Source organism: Canis aureus, chromosome 29 (genome assembly GCF_053574225.1).
Source record: "Canis aureus isolate CA01 chromosome 29, VMU_Caureus_v.1.0, whole genome shotgun sequence".
NCBI lineage: Eukaryota > Metazoa > Chordata > Mammalia > Carnivora > Canidae > Canis > Canis aureus.
Window position 1 is genome coordinate 27721928 of NC_135639.1, and position 13257 is coordinate 27735184.

At 36.4% G+C, this 13257-nt stretch overlaps 1 protein-coding gene across 3 annotated transcripts in view; it reads right to left on the reverse strand.

Moving 5' to 3' along the window:
* Positions 1-13257, reverse strand: part of SLF2 (SMC5/6 complex localization factor 2) — a 51127-nt gene that overhangs the window by 35717 nt on the left and 2153 nt on the right. For 2 of the 3 annotated variants that reach the window (XR_013368022.1, XM_077877926.1), the window contains exons 2-6: positions 12490-12533; positions 11279-12012; positions 9737-9794; positions 2949-3934; positions 1892-1962 (exon numbers count right to left, since the gene is read on the reverse strand). Coding sequence is in view for 2 of the 3 variants with exons in the window: in XM_077877926.1 (XP_077734052.1) it covers positions 1892-1962; positions 2949-3934; positions 9737-9794; positions 11279-12012; positions 12490-12533 (1893 nt within the window). In the remaining variant the exon portion in view is untranslated. The remainder of the gene's footprint in view (positions 1-1891; positions 1963-2948; positions 3935-9736; positions 9795-11278; positions 12013-12489; positions 12534-13257) is intronic. The other variant, XM_077877927.1, reaches the window with a different exon arrangement.

Sequence of the window (13257 nt, forward strand, 5' to 3'; positions counted from 1 at the left end):
TTCTAAATTTCTTCCTCGGGACGCCTGGGTGACTTAGCAGTTGAGCGTCTGCCTTTGGTTCAGGGCATGATCCTAGAGTCCCAGGATCAAGTTCTGCATTGGGGTCCCTGCATGGAGCCTGCTTCTCCCTCTGCCTGTGTCTCTGCCTCTCTCTCTCTCTCTGTGTCTCTCATGAATAAGTAAATAAAATCTTTAAAAGAATAAATAAATGAACAGACTTCTTCGTCAAGGGTAACTTGATGTAGAAATACCATGTCTGGCTATGCTGGTTTCAAAATTTGGACTATGTGAACATAAGAATGTTTTAAAAAAATTCTACCTGTACAAACAAAAAAACCCCAAACAACTCAATTAAAAAATGGGCAAGGGGCACCTGGATGGCTCAGTCGGTTAAGCATCCGCCTTCGGCTAAGGTCATGATCCTGGTCCTGGGATGGAGCCCCAGGGTGGGCTCCCTGCTCAGCAGGGAGTCTGCTTCTCCATCTCCCACTGCCCCTCCCCCATCTCGTGCACACTTTCTAATCAGTAAAAAAAAAGGGGGGGGGGCAAAGGATCTGAATAGACATTTCTCCAAAGAAGCTATACAAATGGCCAGTAAGGACATGAAAAGATGTTCAACATCATTAGTTATTAGGAAACTGAAAATCAAAACCATAATGATGTACCACTTCATACTTTTTAGGATGGCTATTATCAAAAAACCAGAAAATATCAAGTGTTGGTGAATGTGGGAAAACTGGAATCCTTGTGCACTTTCGATGGGAATGTAAATGGTACAGTCATTGTGGAAAACAGTATGGCAATTCCTCAAAAAATTATGTATAGAAACACCATATGATCCAGCAATTCTACTTCTGGGTATATATGTAAATGAGTGCAGAGTTGAAGACACATCTGTACATCCATGTTCACAGCAGCAATACTTCAATAGCCAAAAAATAGAAACAACCCAAGTGTTTATCAAAGGATGAACAGGTAAATTAAATGTGATATATACATTCAATAAAGTATTATTCAGCCTTAAAAAGGAAGGAAATTGGGCAGCCCCGGTGGCCTAGCGGTTTAGCGCTGGCCTTTGGCCTGGGGTGTGATCCTGGAGATCCGGGATTGAGTCCCACATCAGGCTCCCTGCATGGAGCCTGCTTCTCCCTCTGCCTGTGTCTCTGCCTCTCTCTCTCTCTCTCTCTCTCTCTCTCTGCCTGTCATGAATAAATAAAAAATCTTTAAAAAAAAAAAAAAAAAGGAAGGAAATTCTGACACATGCTATAACATGGGCAAATCTTGAAGACACTATGCTAAGTGAAATAGGCCAGTTAAATGGATGAATACTCATTTATATGAGGTACCTAGAATAATTAATTTCATAAAGACAAAAAGTAGAATGGTACTTGCCAAGGGCTGGGGGAAGAGGTGGATGGGAAATTATTATTTAATGAGTATGGAATTTCAGTTAGGGAAGCTGAAAAAAAGTTCTGAAGATGGAAGGTGGTGATGACTACACAACAATGTGAATGTACTTAATGCCACTGAATTGCACATTTAAAAATGATTAGGATGGTAAATTAAATTATACATATTTTATTACAATAAAAAAATATACACAAAAAGTTCTTCCTGTACATTTGATCAAGAATTTCAGCTACCAGTTAAGATACTGGTTATGGTAAGCAGAAAGGAATTTGTATTACTGAATGCAGTAAACCATAAAAACCTGATCTTCTGACCCAGCCTATGAACAAGAATACTTTATCTCCCTCATAGTTGACAGCAAAACTTACTGTAGTATTAACACAAAATGCATGTTAATTTCTCATGATTTTTAAAGGAAAATTAAAAGCCAGCCACACAAGCAGTATCTTAAATTTACCAAAGTAGTCATGATCTTACTAACCTTTGAGTGTCTTCCATCTCCTTCACTAGCCGGTCTAAAGTATTTGTGTAAGTTCCACTATGACCATGTTCCTAAAACAAGAAGAAAATTTAGGGATACTTTATAACATATCTTAGTAGAAGAACTGGGATGTTTTGAGTTATTCAGAGTACTAAAGAATATTTTCTATTTCAATAACCTAGGCCAGGAGGATACCTTTCTTAGAGAATTTTCACCATCATGCTTTAAGTCTAGTATTTTGTACTGCAGGCAATTTGATTTTACCACTTATTAGGAAAGGCACTACTTATAAAACCCTGCCAGTCTTATGAACTGACTGCAAACACCCGAGGGCTCCATGGCTACCCTGTTTTTATTTTTAAATTCTATTTTAATGGAATCAAACTATTAATTTTTAGGTGTTACCATGGAACATTAACACCTTCCCCACCAAATTTTACAGACATATTATTAGAATTTAATGCAGCTTATTCCCAAGATAGAATGAAGCACTTTAGAAATAAAATTGCACACCACAATTAACAACATTTCTACACTCTACCTTCATTTACAGCAGTGGTCTCCAAAGCAGGGGGTGTGCAAGGTGATCCATTGGGGTGCAGGAAGAAAATAATAGAACTTCTATTTATATGGAACTTCTATAGAAACTCCAGTAGAACTTAGTCTATAGTAACTTCTATATAACTTCTATAGGAAAATACTTTTTTCTTCTTCCTTTTAAATTCTGTTTTTGCATTATGTTTTAGAAAGTACATAGTAGTATAGTGGTACATGTATATTATCTATAAGTATACATATATATTGGAGTACATGCTTAAAAATTTTTTTTACTAATTAGAAGTGTGTGTGATCAAAAAAGTTTGGAGACCACTGATTTACAGTAATAAAACTAAAGATATGGGAAACCCATTAACCAAACAAGAATTATATCAGTTTCAGTCCAATTATGAATAACAAATACTGAATTTTCAAGTAAGTTCTAGCAATTTAACCCTCTTTCACTAATCAATCCAACTTTCCCTCTTCAAGTAAAGATAAATGTCACAGAACTACTTACTGTATAGTCTGATGACTGAGATCTAAGCCCCTTGGAAAGAGGAGGCTTTCCTGTAGATGAAGGAGTCTGATTGAAGTTCAAAGCCATTATTTCTTCCAGTGATTTTAATGTTTCCTCTTCCTCATCACTGTCTAGGTTGTAACCTAAACTTTCTTCATCACTATCAAAATCACCCCTTAGTTTTCTTTTCAGTGCATTGCTACCTGCATTGGAATTTCCTGAACTCTCTTTATCTGAAGGGGCTTTATCTGAAGGCGTTGTAGGGCTTGGGATACATGGCACAACTTCCAAAGCAGCTGGGGGAGACTTTGTAGGAGTGCTATATTCTGAATGCAAAGATCCCCCAGAAATTTTCCCTGAAGATACATTAGAATCAGCTTTATCAGTCTTTGCTTTGTGTTCCTTGTGTTTGGAGGATTCTGTAGAATGCCCAGAACATTCTTTAGATGAGGAACGCTCTTTTTCTTTTTTAGGAACTGGAAGAGTGCAATTTTTAGCATTTAATGGTACCCGAGAGGAACCAGCACTTGGAACATGGGAAAGTAAAGGTAGAAGTTTTGTTTCCTTTGATGCCACAGAGCTAGCACTTTTATTTTTCTGAAGGTTGCTAGCTTTTTTAACTGCAGACTTTTCCTGAGGTAAAGATAAGTGGGGTTTCTGCATCTTAGTCTCTTTGGTACTTGCCACACGGATTTGGTCACTATTCCTGGAAGAATGGTGGCCAGAATTTGAAGGTGCCAAGCCTCCAGAGGAGCGATCAACTTCTTCGCTGGGTTCCTTAGATATATCTTCCAAGCGCAATACATCCCCCGGTGTCTTCAGTGCAATATGTTTTATAAATTTCTCTCTCTGATGTGGTCCGTCAGGACGCTTCTCAAGGAAGGACTCTTTTACTTTTGGAATTATGGATTCTCTTGTGCTTTTCAGATCTGAGTCCACAGAGTTCCTTTTTCTTTTGTCAGGGAATTTATTCTGCTTAGACCCTGCTAAAATTTAATTTTTGCCAGATTAGTGAAAAATATATTTTCCTATCTTAGTAAAGTTTTATTCAGTTAGTGTCTAGAACACTCTGACAAAACGTTTAAATTGTTGAAGTTTAAGCTGAGATCATTCAATGTATGTGGGATAAGGAAAAAGTTAATACTACCATTTATTTATTAACTAATAAAGTAAGGGCGTCCAAATTTAAAGCTGATGACAGTGCTTATTTTCTTTTTTTTTTTTTAAGATTTTATTTACTTATTCCTGAGAGACAGACAGAGAGAGAGAGAGAGAGAGAGAGGCAGAGACACAGGCAGAGAGAGAAGCAGGCTCCATGCAGGGAGCCTGATGTGGGACTCGATCCCAGGACTCCAGGATCATGACCTGGGCCAAAGGCAGGCACTTAAACCGCTGAGCCACCCAGGAATCCCCCGACAGTGCTTATTTTCATTCCAAAGCTATTAAAGGTTTAGTACACGAACAAAATTTAAGGTGTTGCTCCCCAAAGCACAAAAGCTGTATCATGGAAAGGACTGCAAAAGCAATCCTTTTTCCTAAAAGTTCATATATTCTTCCTTAGACCAAGGACTGATTCCAGAAATGTATTACTTCTACATCTAAGCTTATAATACCTTAAAATACATACACGATAACTAGTTTAAAGCAAATTTAAATTTTTCAATTAAAAAAAATCCATCCAGGGATCCCTGGGTGGCGCAGAGGTTTGGCGCCTGCCTTTGGCCCAGGGCGCAATCCTGGAGACCCGGGATCGAATCCCACATCGGGCTCCTGGTGCATGGAGCCTGCTTCTCCCTCGGCCTATGTCTCTCCCTCTCTCTCTCTTTGTGACTATCATAAATAAATAAAAATTGAAAAAAAAAAAATCCATCCAAGGCTTTCTTCTCCAGTGTTTGTTTATTCCTTCCTGTGTATCCTTCTAGTCTTTAACTGTGTTATGAACTGTGGCTCCCAAAATGATATGTTGGAACCCTAACTCCCAGAATCTCAGAATGTGACTTTAATTAGAAATAGGAGGGGCACCTGGGTGGCTCAGTCAATTAAGTATTTGCTTTCGGCTCAGGTCAGGATCCTAGGGTCCTGGGACCCAGCCCCTAGTCATGCTCCCTGCTCAACAGAGTCAACAGAGGGCCTGTTTCTCCCTCTCCCTTTGCCCCTCCCCCTGCTCATGTTCTCTACATCTCTCTGTCAAACAAATAAACAAAACAAAAATCTTAAAGAAATTTTCTAAAAAGAAATAAAATAATAGAATAGAAATAGAAATAGAGTCTTTACAGGGATAATCAAGTTAGTCATTAGGGTGAGTCCTAAACCAGTTATGTTTGGCTTCTTAAAAGGGGAAATTTCCAGTCTTGAGGTGTTTTATTTTGTTTATACTATCATACCATGAATTCATAGGTAATGGATGGCAGCAGTTCAGGCTCCTTTCCATTGGTTCTCACAAAATGTACTTCTCTGGGTGGAGCAGGCTGGCATTTTATTTCAGTTAACGTAAGTACCTTTCTCTTTGGCTTACTTCAAAATGGGAAATTTGGACATGGAGACAGACTTAAAGAGGGAAGATGATGTGAAAACACACAGGGAAGGAGCACCTGGGTAGCTCAGCTGGTTAAGTGTTCAACTCTTGATTTCACCTCAGGTCATGATCTCAGGATCCTGGGATTGGGACCTCTCCCTCTTCCCCTGCTTGTGCCCTTTCTCTCTCAAATAAATAAAATCTTAGGGAAAAAGAAAAGAAAAGAAAAGAAAAGAAAAGAAAAGAAAAGAAAGAAAAGAAAAGAAAAGAAAAGAAAAGAAAAGAAAAGAAAAGAAAAGAAAAGAAAAGAAAAGAAAAGAAAAGAAAAGAAAACACACCGGGGAAAGATGCCACGTGATAGGAGTGATGCATCTACAAGTCAAGGAATGCCAAGAACTGTAGGCAAACACCAGAACCTAGGAGAGGCAAGGAAGTATTCTTTCCTAGAATTGTTAGAGCAAGGCCCTGATGATAGTCTTAATTTTGGATTTCTACCTTCTAGAACCATGAGAAAATAAATTTCTGTTGTTTTAAGCCACCTAGGTTTAGGTGCTCCATCCAGGAGAACTTTAATAAACCACGTATATTTGCATTAACCAGATTTTTAAAATTTCTTATGGTGTTTAAAAATGTGGTGTAGGGATTCCTGGGTGGCTCGGTGGTTTAGCATCTGCCTTCAGCCCAGGGCATGATCCTGGAGTCCTGGGATCGAGTCCCACAACAGGCTCCCTGCATGGAGCCTGCTTCTCCCTCTCAATCTCATGAATAAATAAATAAAATCTTAAAAAAATAAAATAAAATAAAAATGTGGTGTATCATTAATTAAAACCCATTATTCATTAAAGATTACTATTTCTGTAATCAAATATTCCCCAAATCAAATTTCTCTCTGCATATGGGCAGATGTCCTCAAATCCCCAACAGTTTGATTAAAACAATAACAAAGGAACTCAAGAGTTAAGCAACTTTTTGGATAGCCTGATCAGTACATAATCTGAAAAATTTTATAAACAAAAAAAAAATCAATTAATGGGCAGCCTAGGTGGCTTAGCAGTTTAACGCCGCCTTCAGCCCAGGGCCTGATCCTAGAGACCCAGGATCGAGTCCCACGAGTCCCATGTCAGGCTCCCTGCATGGAGCCTGCTTCTCCCTCTGCCTGTGTCTCTGCCTCTCTGTGTCTCTCATGAATAAATAAAATCTTAAAAAAGAAGAAAAAAAGAAAAAAAATCAATCAATAACCAAATATCTCTATCTCCATTTTTCTACAGATATCTCCTATTACCTAAAGAAATCATTCCATGCCCACTTAGTTTACTGGGATTAAATGTCTTGTAAAAAAAGGACAGTAGTATAGGATGAGAAATCAAACTAAGAAAAAGATGTGGGATGGACTTACACTGATTAAGTTAGGGGTTACAAAAAAAGGCAAAAGCTGCCAGTTTGAGTTCTGTTCCAGTTCCTAAAGAAGTCAATTTATATACAGATAGAAATGAGAAGGGATGCTTGGGTGGCTCAGCAGTTGAGCTCTGCCTTTGGCTTAGGGCGTGATCCCAGAGTCTCGGGATCAAGTCCCACGTCAGGCTCCTTGCATGGAGCCTGCTTCTCCCTCTGCCTATGTCTCTGCCTCTCTGTGTGTCTCTCATGAATAAATACATAAAAATCTTAAAAAAAAAAAAAAAAAAAAGAAGAAATGAGAAATTCCTGATTTTTCAGGAATTGAAGACCTTACCAGGAGGAGAGAAAAACTGTTTATGGGCAAAGTTTAGGAAAAATCAGCTTATTAAGAGGTATTGACATCTAGAATTAGAGGAGGTTGAACTGGTACTTAGGTAAGCTCCTCTTTTTTGCAAGTTCTCTAGGGCAGCGGGCTAACTACAGGATTCTTTTTGCATCACCTGTACAAACTGTAGACTGTTTAAGAACATTTCAAGTATCTATTCATATATAAAATACTCAGAGAAGACAGGGATTGAGTTTGTAAATAGAAAAAAAGTAAAAGTTCAAATATTCATTAATAGGGGATTGGTTACTAATAAATTATAGAATAAACAAAGGATGAATTAATTCAGACCTCAGAATGAAGCCCAAGGACAGGATTCTGGAAGACTAAACAGCTAAATGCCTTTACCAACATTTCTGAAATCCTCAATTTGTGTGTGATTAATAAATGTGTGATCATGTGTATCATGATCACAACTGAGAAATAGAATAGCAGTAATTTGAACAAGACAATATATTTGAATTATTAAGATTTACTATCAGATAAAGATAAGTATTCTTCAGGTTATCTAGAGTGAAACAGCCTCTTATGTCCTTTATATTCTGTTGACAGTGAAATGCAGTATATATGTGTATTTATTAAAAAGCACAGTATGATAATTAAAAAAGAATTATGAAGCCTGAAAAATATTAGAAATAAAAATGTAAGTGAAGGTAACTTCTTAAATCTGCTTGTGAAAATATGCAGAAAACATCTTTTTCAAGCACTGTTCAAAAACTGCAATATGTGGAACTGTAGAAATGAAACTACTTCATTCACCACTAATGAAATCAGCAAACCTATGAACTGAAGAGAATTTTTATTTTAATCATTACTAAAAAAAGGCTGAAAAGCTTGGTGGCAAAACTACCACCAGCAGCCCTTTATACTGGCAGAGCAAGCCTAAAAATATTCTGTTTTTCCATTCACCTCACTGGAAAGTGGTCATTTATTACAAATGTGTAATAAAGTGAGTACAGGGACAATCTCATGCCTGAGAATTTTTTGTTTTTGTACTTCAAATGTCAAAATTCAATGAAATTTGATCACTAAAAATCAATGACACTATAAAAATTAAATAAAAATTTAAAAAACTACATAAAACTTCAAGTTTATTCCTGTATCCTAGAAGCTCTTTCTACGATGGTAAACTATGGTTTCAGCCTTGGCTGAACATTGATTATAACACTTGAGATTGCCTGCTCAAAATGCAACGCACCTCTGGAATATATAGTTTTACATGAAACCTGAGGAACAAGGAGTCACATCTGTCTCTTTGTACCGGTTTCCTCATCTTTAAAAGTAACCATCTTATAAGGATGAAAGTCAAATGAATTAAAAGCACAGAGAACATGGCATGACACACAATAAGTGTTCAATAAATGCTGGCTATTACCATTATGTCCACTCTATCTCACTGAGTGTGGAAATTTGTAAAATCCATTTTGCAATGTTTGCAATCATGGCAAAAAAAAAAAAATCTGATGTATCAGACTATTAACAGTTGTTATTTCTGGGAGCCTTTCATTTCCTGTGTTATAAATTTCTGCAATGTTTGACTTTTACACTGTTCTATTTCCTAGTTAAAAAAAAATAAAGATATCTTAAGAATTACTGAATTAATGGTAGTATTTATTATATATTTCCTCAACCGACAGATACAAAAAGTATAAACTAAATATAAGTGTACTTGAAATTTGGTATTAAAAAGTTATTTTTGGGACACCTGGGTGGCTCGATGGTTTAGTGCCTGCCTTCGGCCCAGGGAGTCCCAGGATCGAGTCCCACATCAGGCTTCCTGCATGGAGCCTGATTCTCCCTCTGCCTGTGTATCTCTGCTTCTCTGTGTGTCTCTCATGAATAAATAAATAAAATCTTTAAAAAAAAAGTTTTCTTTGGATATGAAATATTAGGAAACACTGTTTTGGAGCATGAGAACAGTTTCAACCTTATACAAACCATCTATAATACCAAAATCTCAGATAGTCCACAATTTCAATAATATTAAGACTGCTTCTTACTATAGCTAAGATTCAGTAGTAGTACACTGAATACCAAAATGAGAAACATGTTGCTAGGAAAAGCAAAAAAAGTCAAGGCAAACCACAGGTTACACATACTAATTCAAGGACTATACTTTTTGAATGTAATTTTACCAAACTTTTTTTTTTTTTTTTAAATTCATGAGACACACAGAGAGAGAGGGGCACAGACAAAGGCAGAGGGAGAAGCAGGCTCCATGCAGGGAGCCTGACGTGGGATTCGATTCTGTGTCTCCAGGATCACACCCTGGGCTGAAAGCAGCGCTAAACTGCTGAGTCACCCAGGCTGCCCCAATTTTACCAAACTCTTTTTTTTTTTTTTTTTTTTTTCCAATTTTACCAAACTCTTAACTAAATCTGAGACATTCGATTTCCCTCTAGGAAGGAAACTGCATATTTAAACAAATTTGTTTTAAAAAGGTGCCACTGATATAATTTTATTTAAAAATTGATAAATTAATTTTGATTCTACCTGAAGCAGGTTCCCATGAATCAGAAGAGGACCTTTTCCTTGAAAAATGTCCATTTTCCTATCAGCAAAATGAGAAAAAATTAATTAGGAATGGGGGCCAGTAAAGAATGTGAACTTTTCTTCATAACTTTAAACAGATTCTAGACCAAATAAAGCAAGCACTTATATTTGGAGGTAAGTTCAAACTTCTGTAGTAAAATATTTTAAACTCTTAAGTTTTATAAAAATGAAGAGCATTTATATTATAAAAACGTAAGGATGTATAAAAATACAGTTTTCAAATGCAAATTTACAGATTTATATTAACTCAAGATTGTATTAGAACACTATACCATGATTTTGATAAAGTTATAGTAACTCTAATATTTGTCAACTAAATGGACATAACACAGGGGTGCCTGGGTGGCTCAGTCAGTTAAGTCTCTGACTTTGGCTCAGAGCATGTTCTCAGGGTCCTAGGACTGAGCAGGTGAAAGACTCCCCACTGAGCAGGGAGTCTGCTTATCCCCCTTCTTCTGCATGTGTGTGCTTTTTCAAATAAATAAAATCCTTAAAAAAAAAAAAAAAAAAAAGGACACAATGGACTCTTCAATACTGCAGTTCAAGTACTGATTGATGCTCAACCAAACACTGAAATCTTCTAAGAAAGGACCAGATGTTACTAACCTTTATGGTTAGCAAATCTCACTGTTGGAAGACACCAAAACTCCTTGCAAACAAACCCTAGAGTTTACAAGTATGTTTTCCAGCAACATACAAGGCAACGCTCTCCATTTACTCCTAAAATGTCATGGTTTGATTTACTTTTGGTCTGATTTTAAAATCTCTTAGTATCTTATCAACATAGGCCTTTCTTGATATCCGATCTTCCAAGAAACACTGTATGTAGAGAAGTTCTTTGAAACAAAGGTACTTGTCTTTTCTAGGGGAGAGGGTCAGCTTTTATGATAATTTAGCTTTAGTCTTTTCTCTGGGATAGCTTTCTAAGTATTACCATCTAAGTTGTCTACCACCCATTCTCAGGTATTTAGGACCAGTGATTCTCAAAACTTTAAAGTACATCAGAATCATCTGGAAGGCTTGTTAACTGCAGACTGCTGGACTCTTGGCTCCAATTTCTGGTTCAGTGAGTCTGAGGTGGGGCCTAAGAATTTGCATTTCTAAGTTCCCAGGTGATGCTGATGTTGTTAATCCAGGGACCACATTTCGGAAATTTCTGTTCTAAACCATTTCCTACTGTTTTAGATTTTCCATTCCTTCAGCACAGCCTAATTTAAAAATGACTATAACTTGCTTAAAAAAAGAATGTTTACTTTCTTAAGAAAGATCTTTGTTCATGGTCTGAAAAAAGGGCAAGAAACACTACTGAGTCCTATGGACAGCTGGAGGAAACCTAATGGAGTTTAGGTTTTAAAAAAACTGTATATCAGCATTTCCTTAACAAGAGATACTAGTATGATGTCAACAATTATTATTTCTAAATTTAGCATTCTAAATATAATAAAGCAATAGCGAAACTAATTCAGTAATTATTACACATACCAGGTTTGAAAGATTACTTTTTCCAGCTGTGACGTCATTCTGTTTACTTTGTTCCTGCCTTGGTTTACATTTTCTTTCTATACTAGAGGATTTTAAGGAAAGATTGCCTGCTTCTGAGAAAGAATTTTCTGAGTTGATTCTCTGTTCCATTTGTTCCCTTCTCAACTTCTTTAGTTCTCTTTCTCTGCAGTAAGAAGCTAATGACAACTGGAATTTAGCGCCCAGTGGACTTTCTCCTGGGTGGTGCCTGGATAAGCTGCTCCTGCTGCTAAGACTTCTAGAGCTGTTCTTGAAGATGTCAGCTTCTGTCACTGTGGCCTGCTTTTTGGAATCTGCACTGGTCTTGTCTCGATCTCTATCATTCTTCTCCCTGCTATTTTCATGAATGAACAGCGACTTTCTTCTCTCTGGAGATCGATGTTTTTTCTTCAGTGCCTTCATCTCCTTTGATAAGCAATATGGAGGAACATAGACTTCTGTAACCGCCTTAGGATATTTGGTGGCTATTGACACACAAGGCCGACGTGATTCATGTATACCACCATCTTTATGGTGCTCTTTAACACCTTTCATAAAAGCCTCTAAAATAGTGCCCTTTTCTGATGGCACCCTTTTGGGTTTAGACTTTTTTGGTGAGGATAGTTTCCTTTCAAACTGCTCTGTCCCAGTGATGGACAATCCACTTCCTCCATATTTGATGTCTGATTTTTGTGGAGAATCCAACATATGTCTGTCTAAATAGCCAATTAAAACACAAATTGCATGTTATTAAAAATAACAAACTATTACATTTTGTATATACTTTTAAATTAATAGTATTTAAAATACTAAGCTATCACAAAAATTTTCAAATTCATATTTAAATGACGATACACATTTTATGGGGGGAATTAAGACACAATCTATTTAATAACCTTACTTTCATAAACTCCCTTTTGCTATTTCTTGTAAGATCACCATGGCTCTATTTATGTTACTGTATCAAAATAGTATGCCTTATGAACATTGTTGACTGACATATTTTAAATATAATAACAGCAAAAAGCTTCATGATGGTTAGAATTTATCTTTGAAAAAAACCCTGCATCTTCATTATATTTTCAATTTGAACATTATGCTTAATCAAGTAAGAGCTTAGAGAAATTTGAAAATTGAATCCATCTCCCTCTTGAAAAGATCCTGCAAAAAAAATGCATTAGTAGTATACATACCTTGCTTTGAAGCTGGTTTGAAGAAATCTATAATTGACTGCTTCCTGAAAATAAAAGCATAACTAATATGGTATCACACAAGCAAACATTAAAACCTCAATAATTCAGATTAAGGTGAGAATAATAGTAGATTTATAGAATACAGATTGGATTTAATCAAGTTCTGACAGTGGCAATAATGCTTTCCTAAGCTGATTATAAAAAACTGAAAATATAATTTACCATTTCCTGTAGAAGCAAATTTACAAAAGCACAACTGAGACTTATATAACCTATAGTACTACAATGATTAACATTGGAATATGGATCCAGGGAATTGACAGTACTTCCTACGACTGAAAATCATGAGGGGATCTGATCCTATTGCTTGGTATCTCCAATGACTGGTACAAAATAATGCTCAATAGATGTTTGCTGAATGAATAAACAGAGATTATAAAAACTGAGTAAAACCTAAACAGATTCATAACAAGAGCAGATGACAGAATGGCAATATCAGTGATTGGGCCTATCTAGGGAGGCAGCTGAATTGAAGTGCATGCTGGCCAAAAGACAGAAAGGATCAAGTGCCAAGCCTGTATTATCTTCTTTGTACACTACAGTATGATGTTAATCTAAGTTAAACAGCAGAAATTAGAATGAGTCTTCACAACTAGTGTTTCAAAATCTTAACTTTTATATAAAAATTCTTAAGATATTTGCAAAAATAACATATTGCCTAGGGAAAACACAAAACAAGAGAAAAGGAAGAAAGTGAACAATTACAAA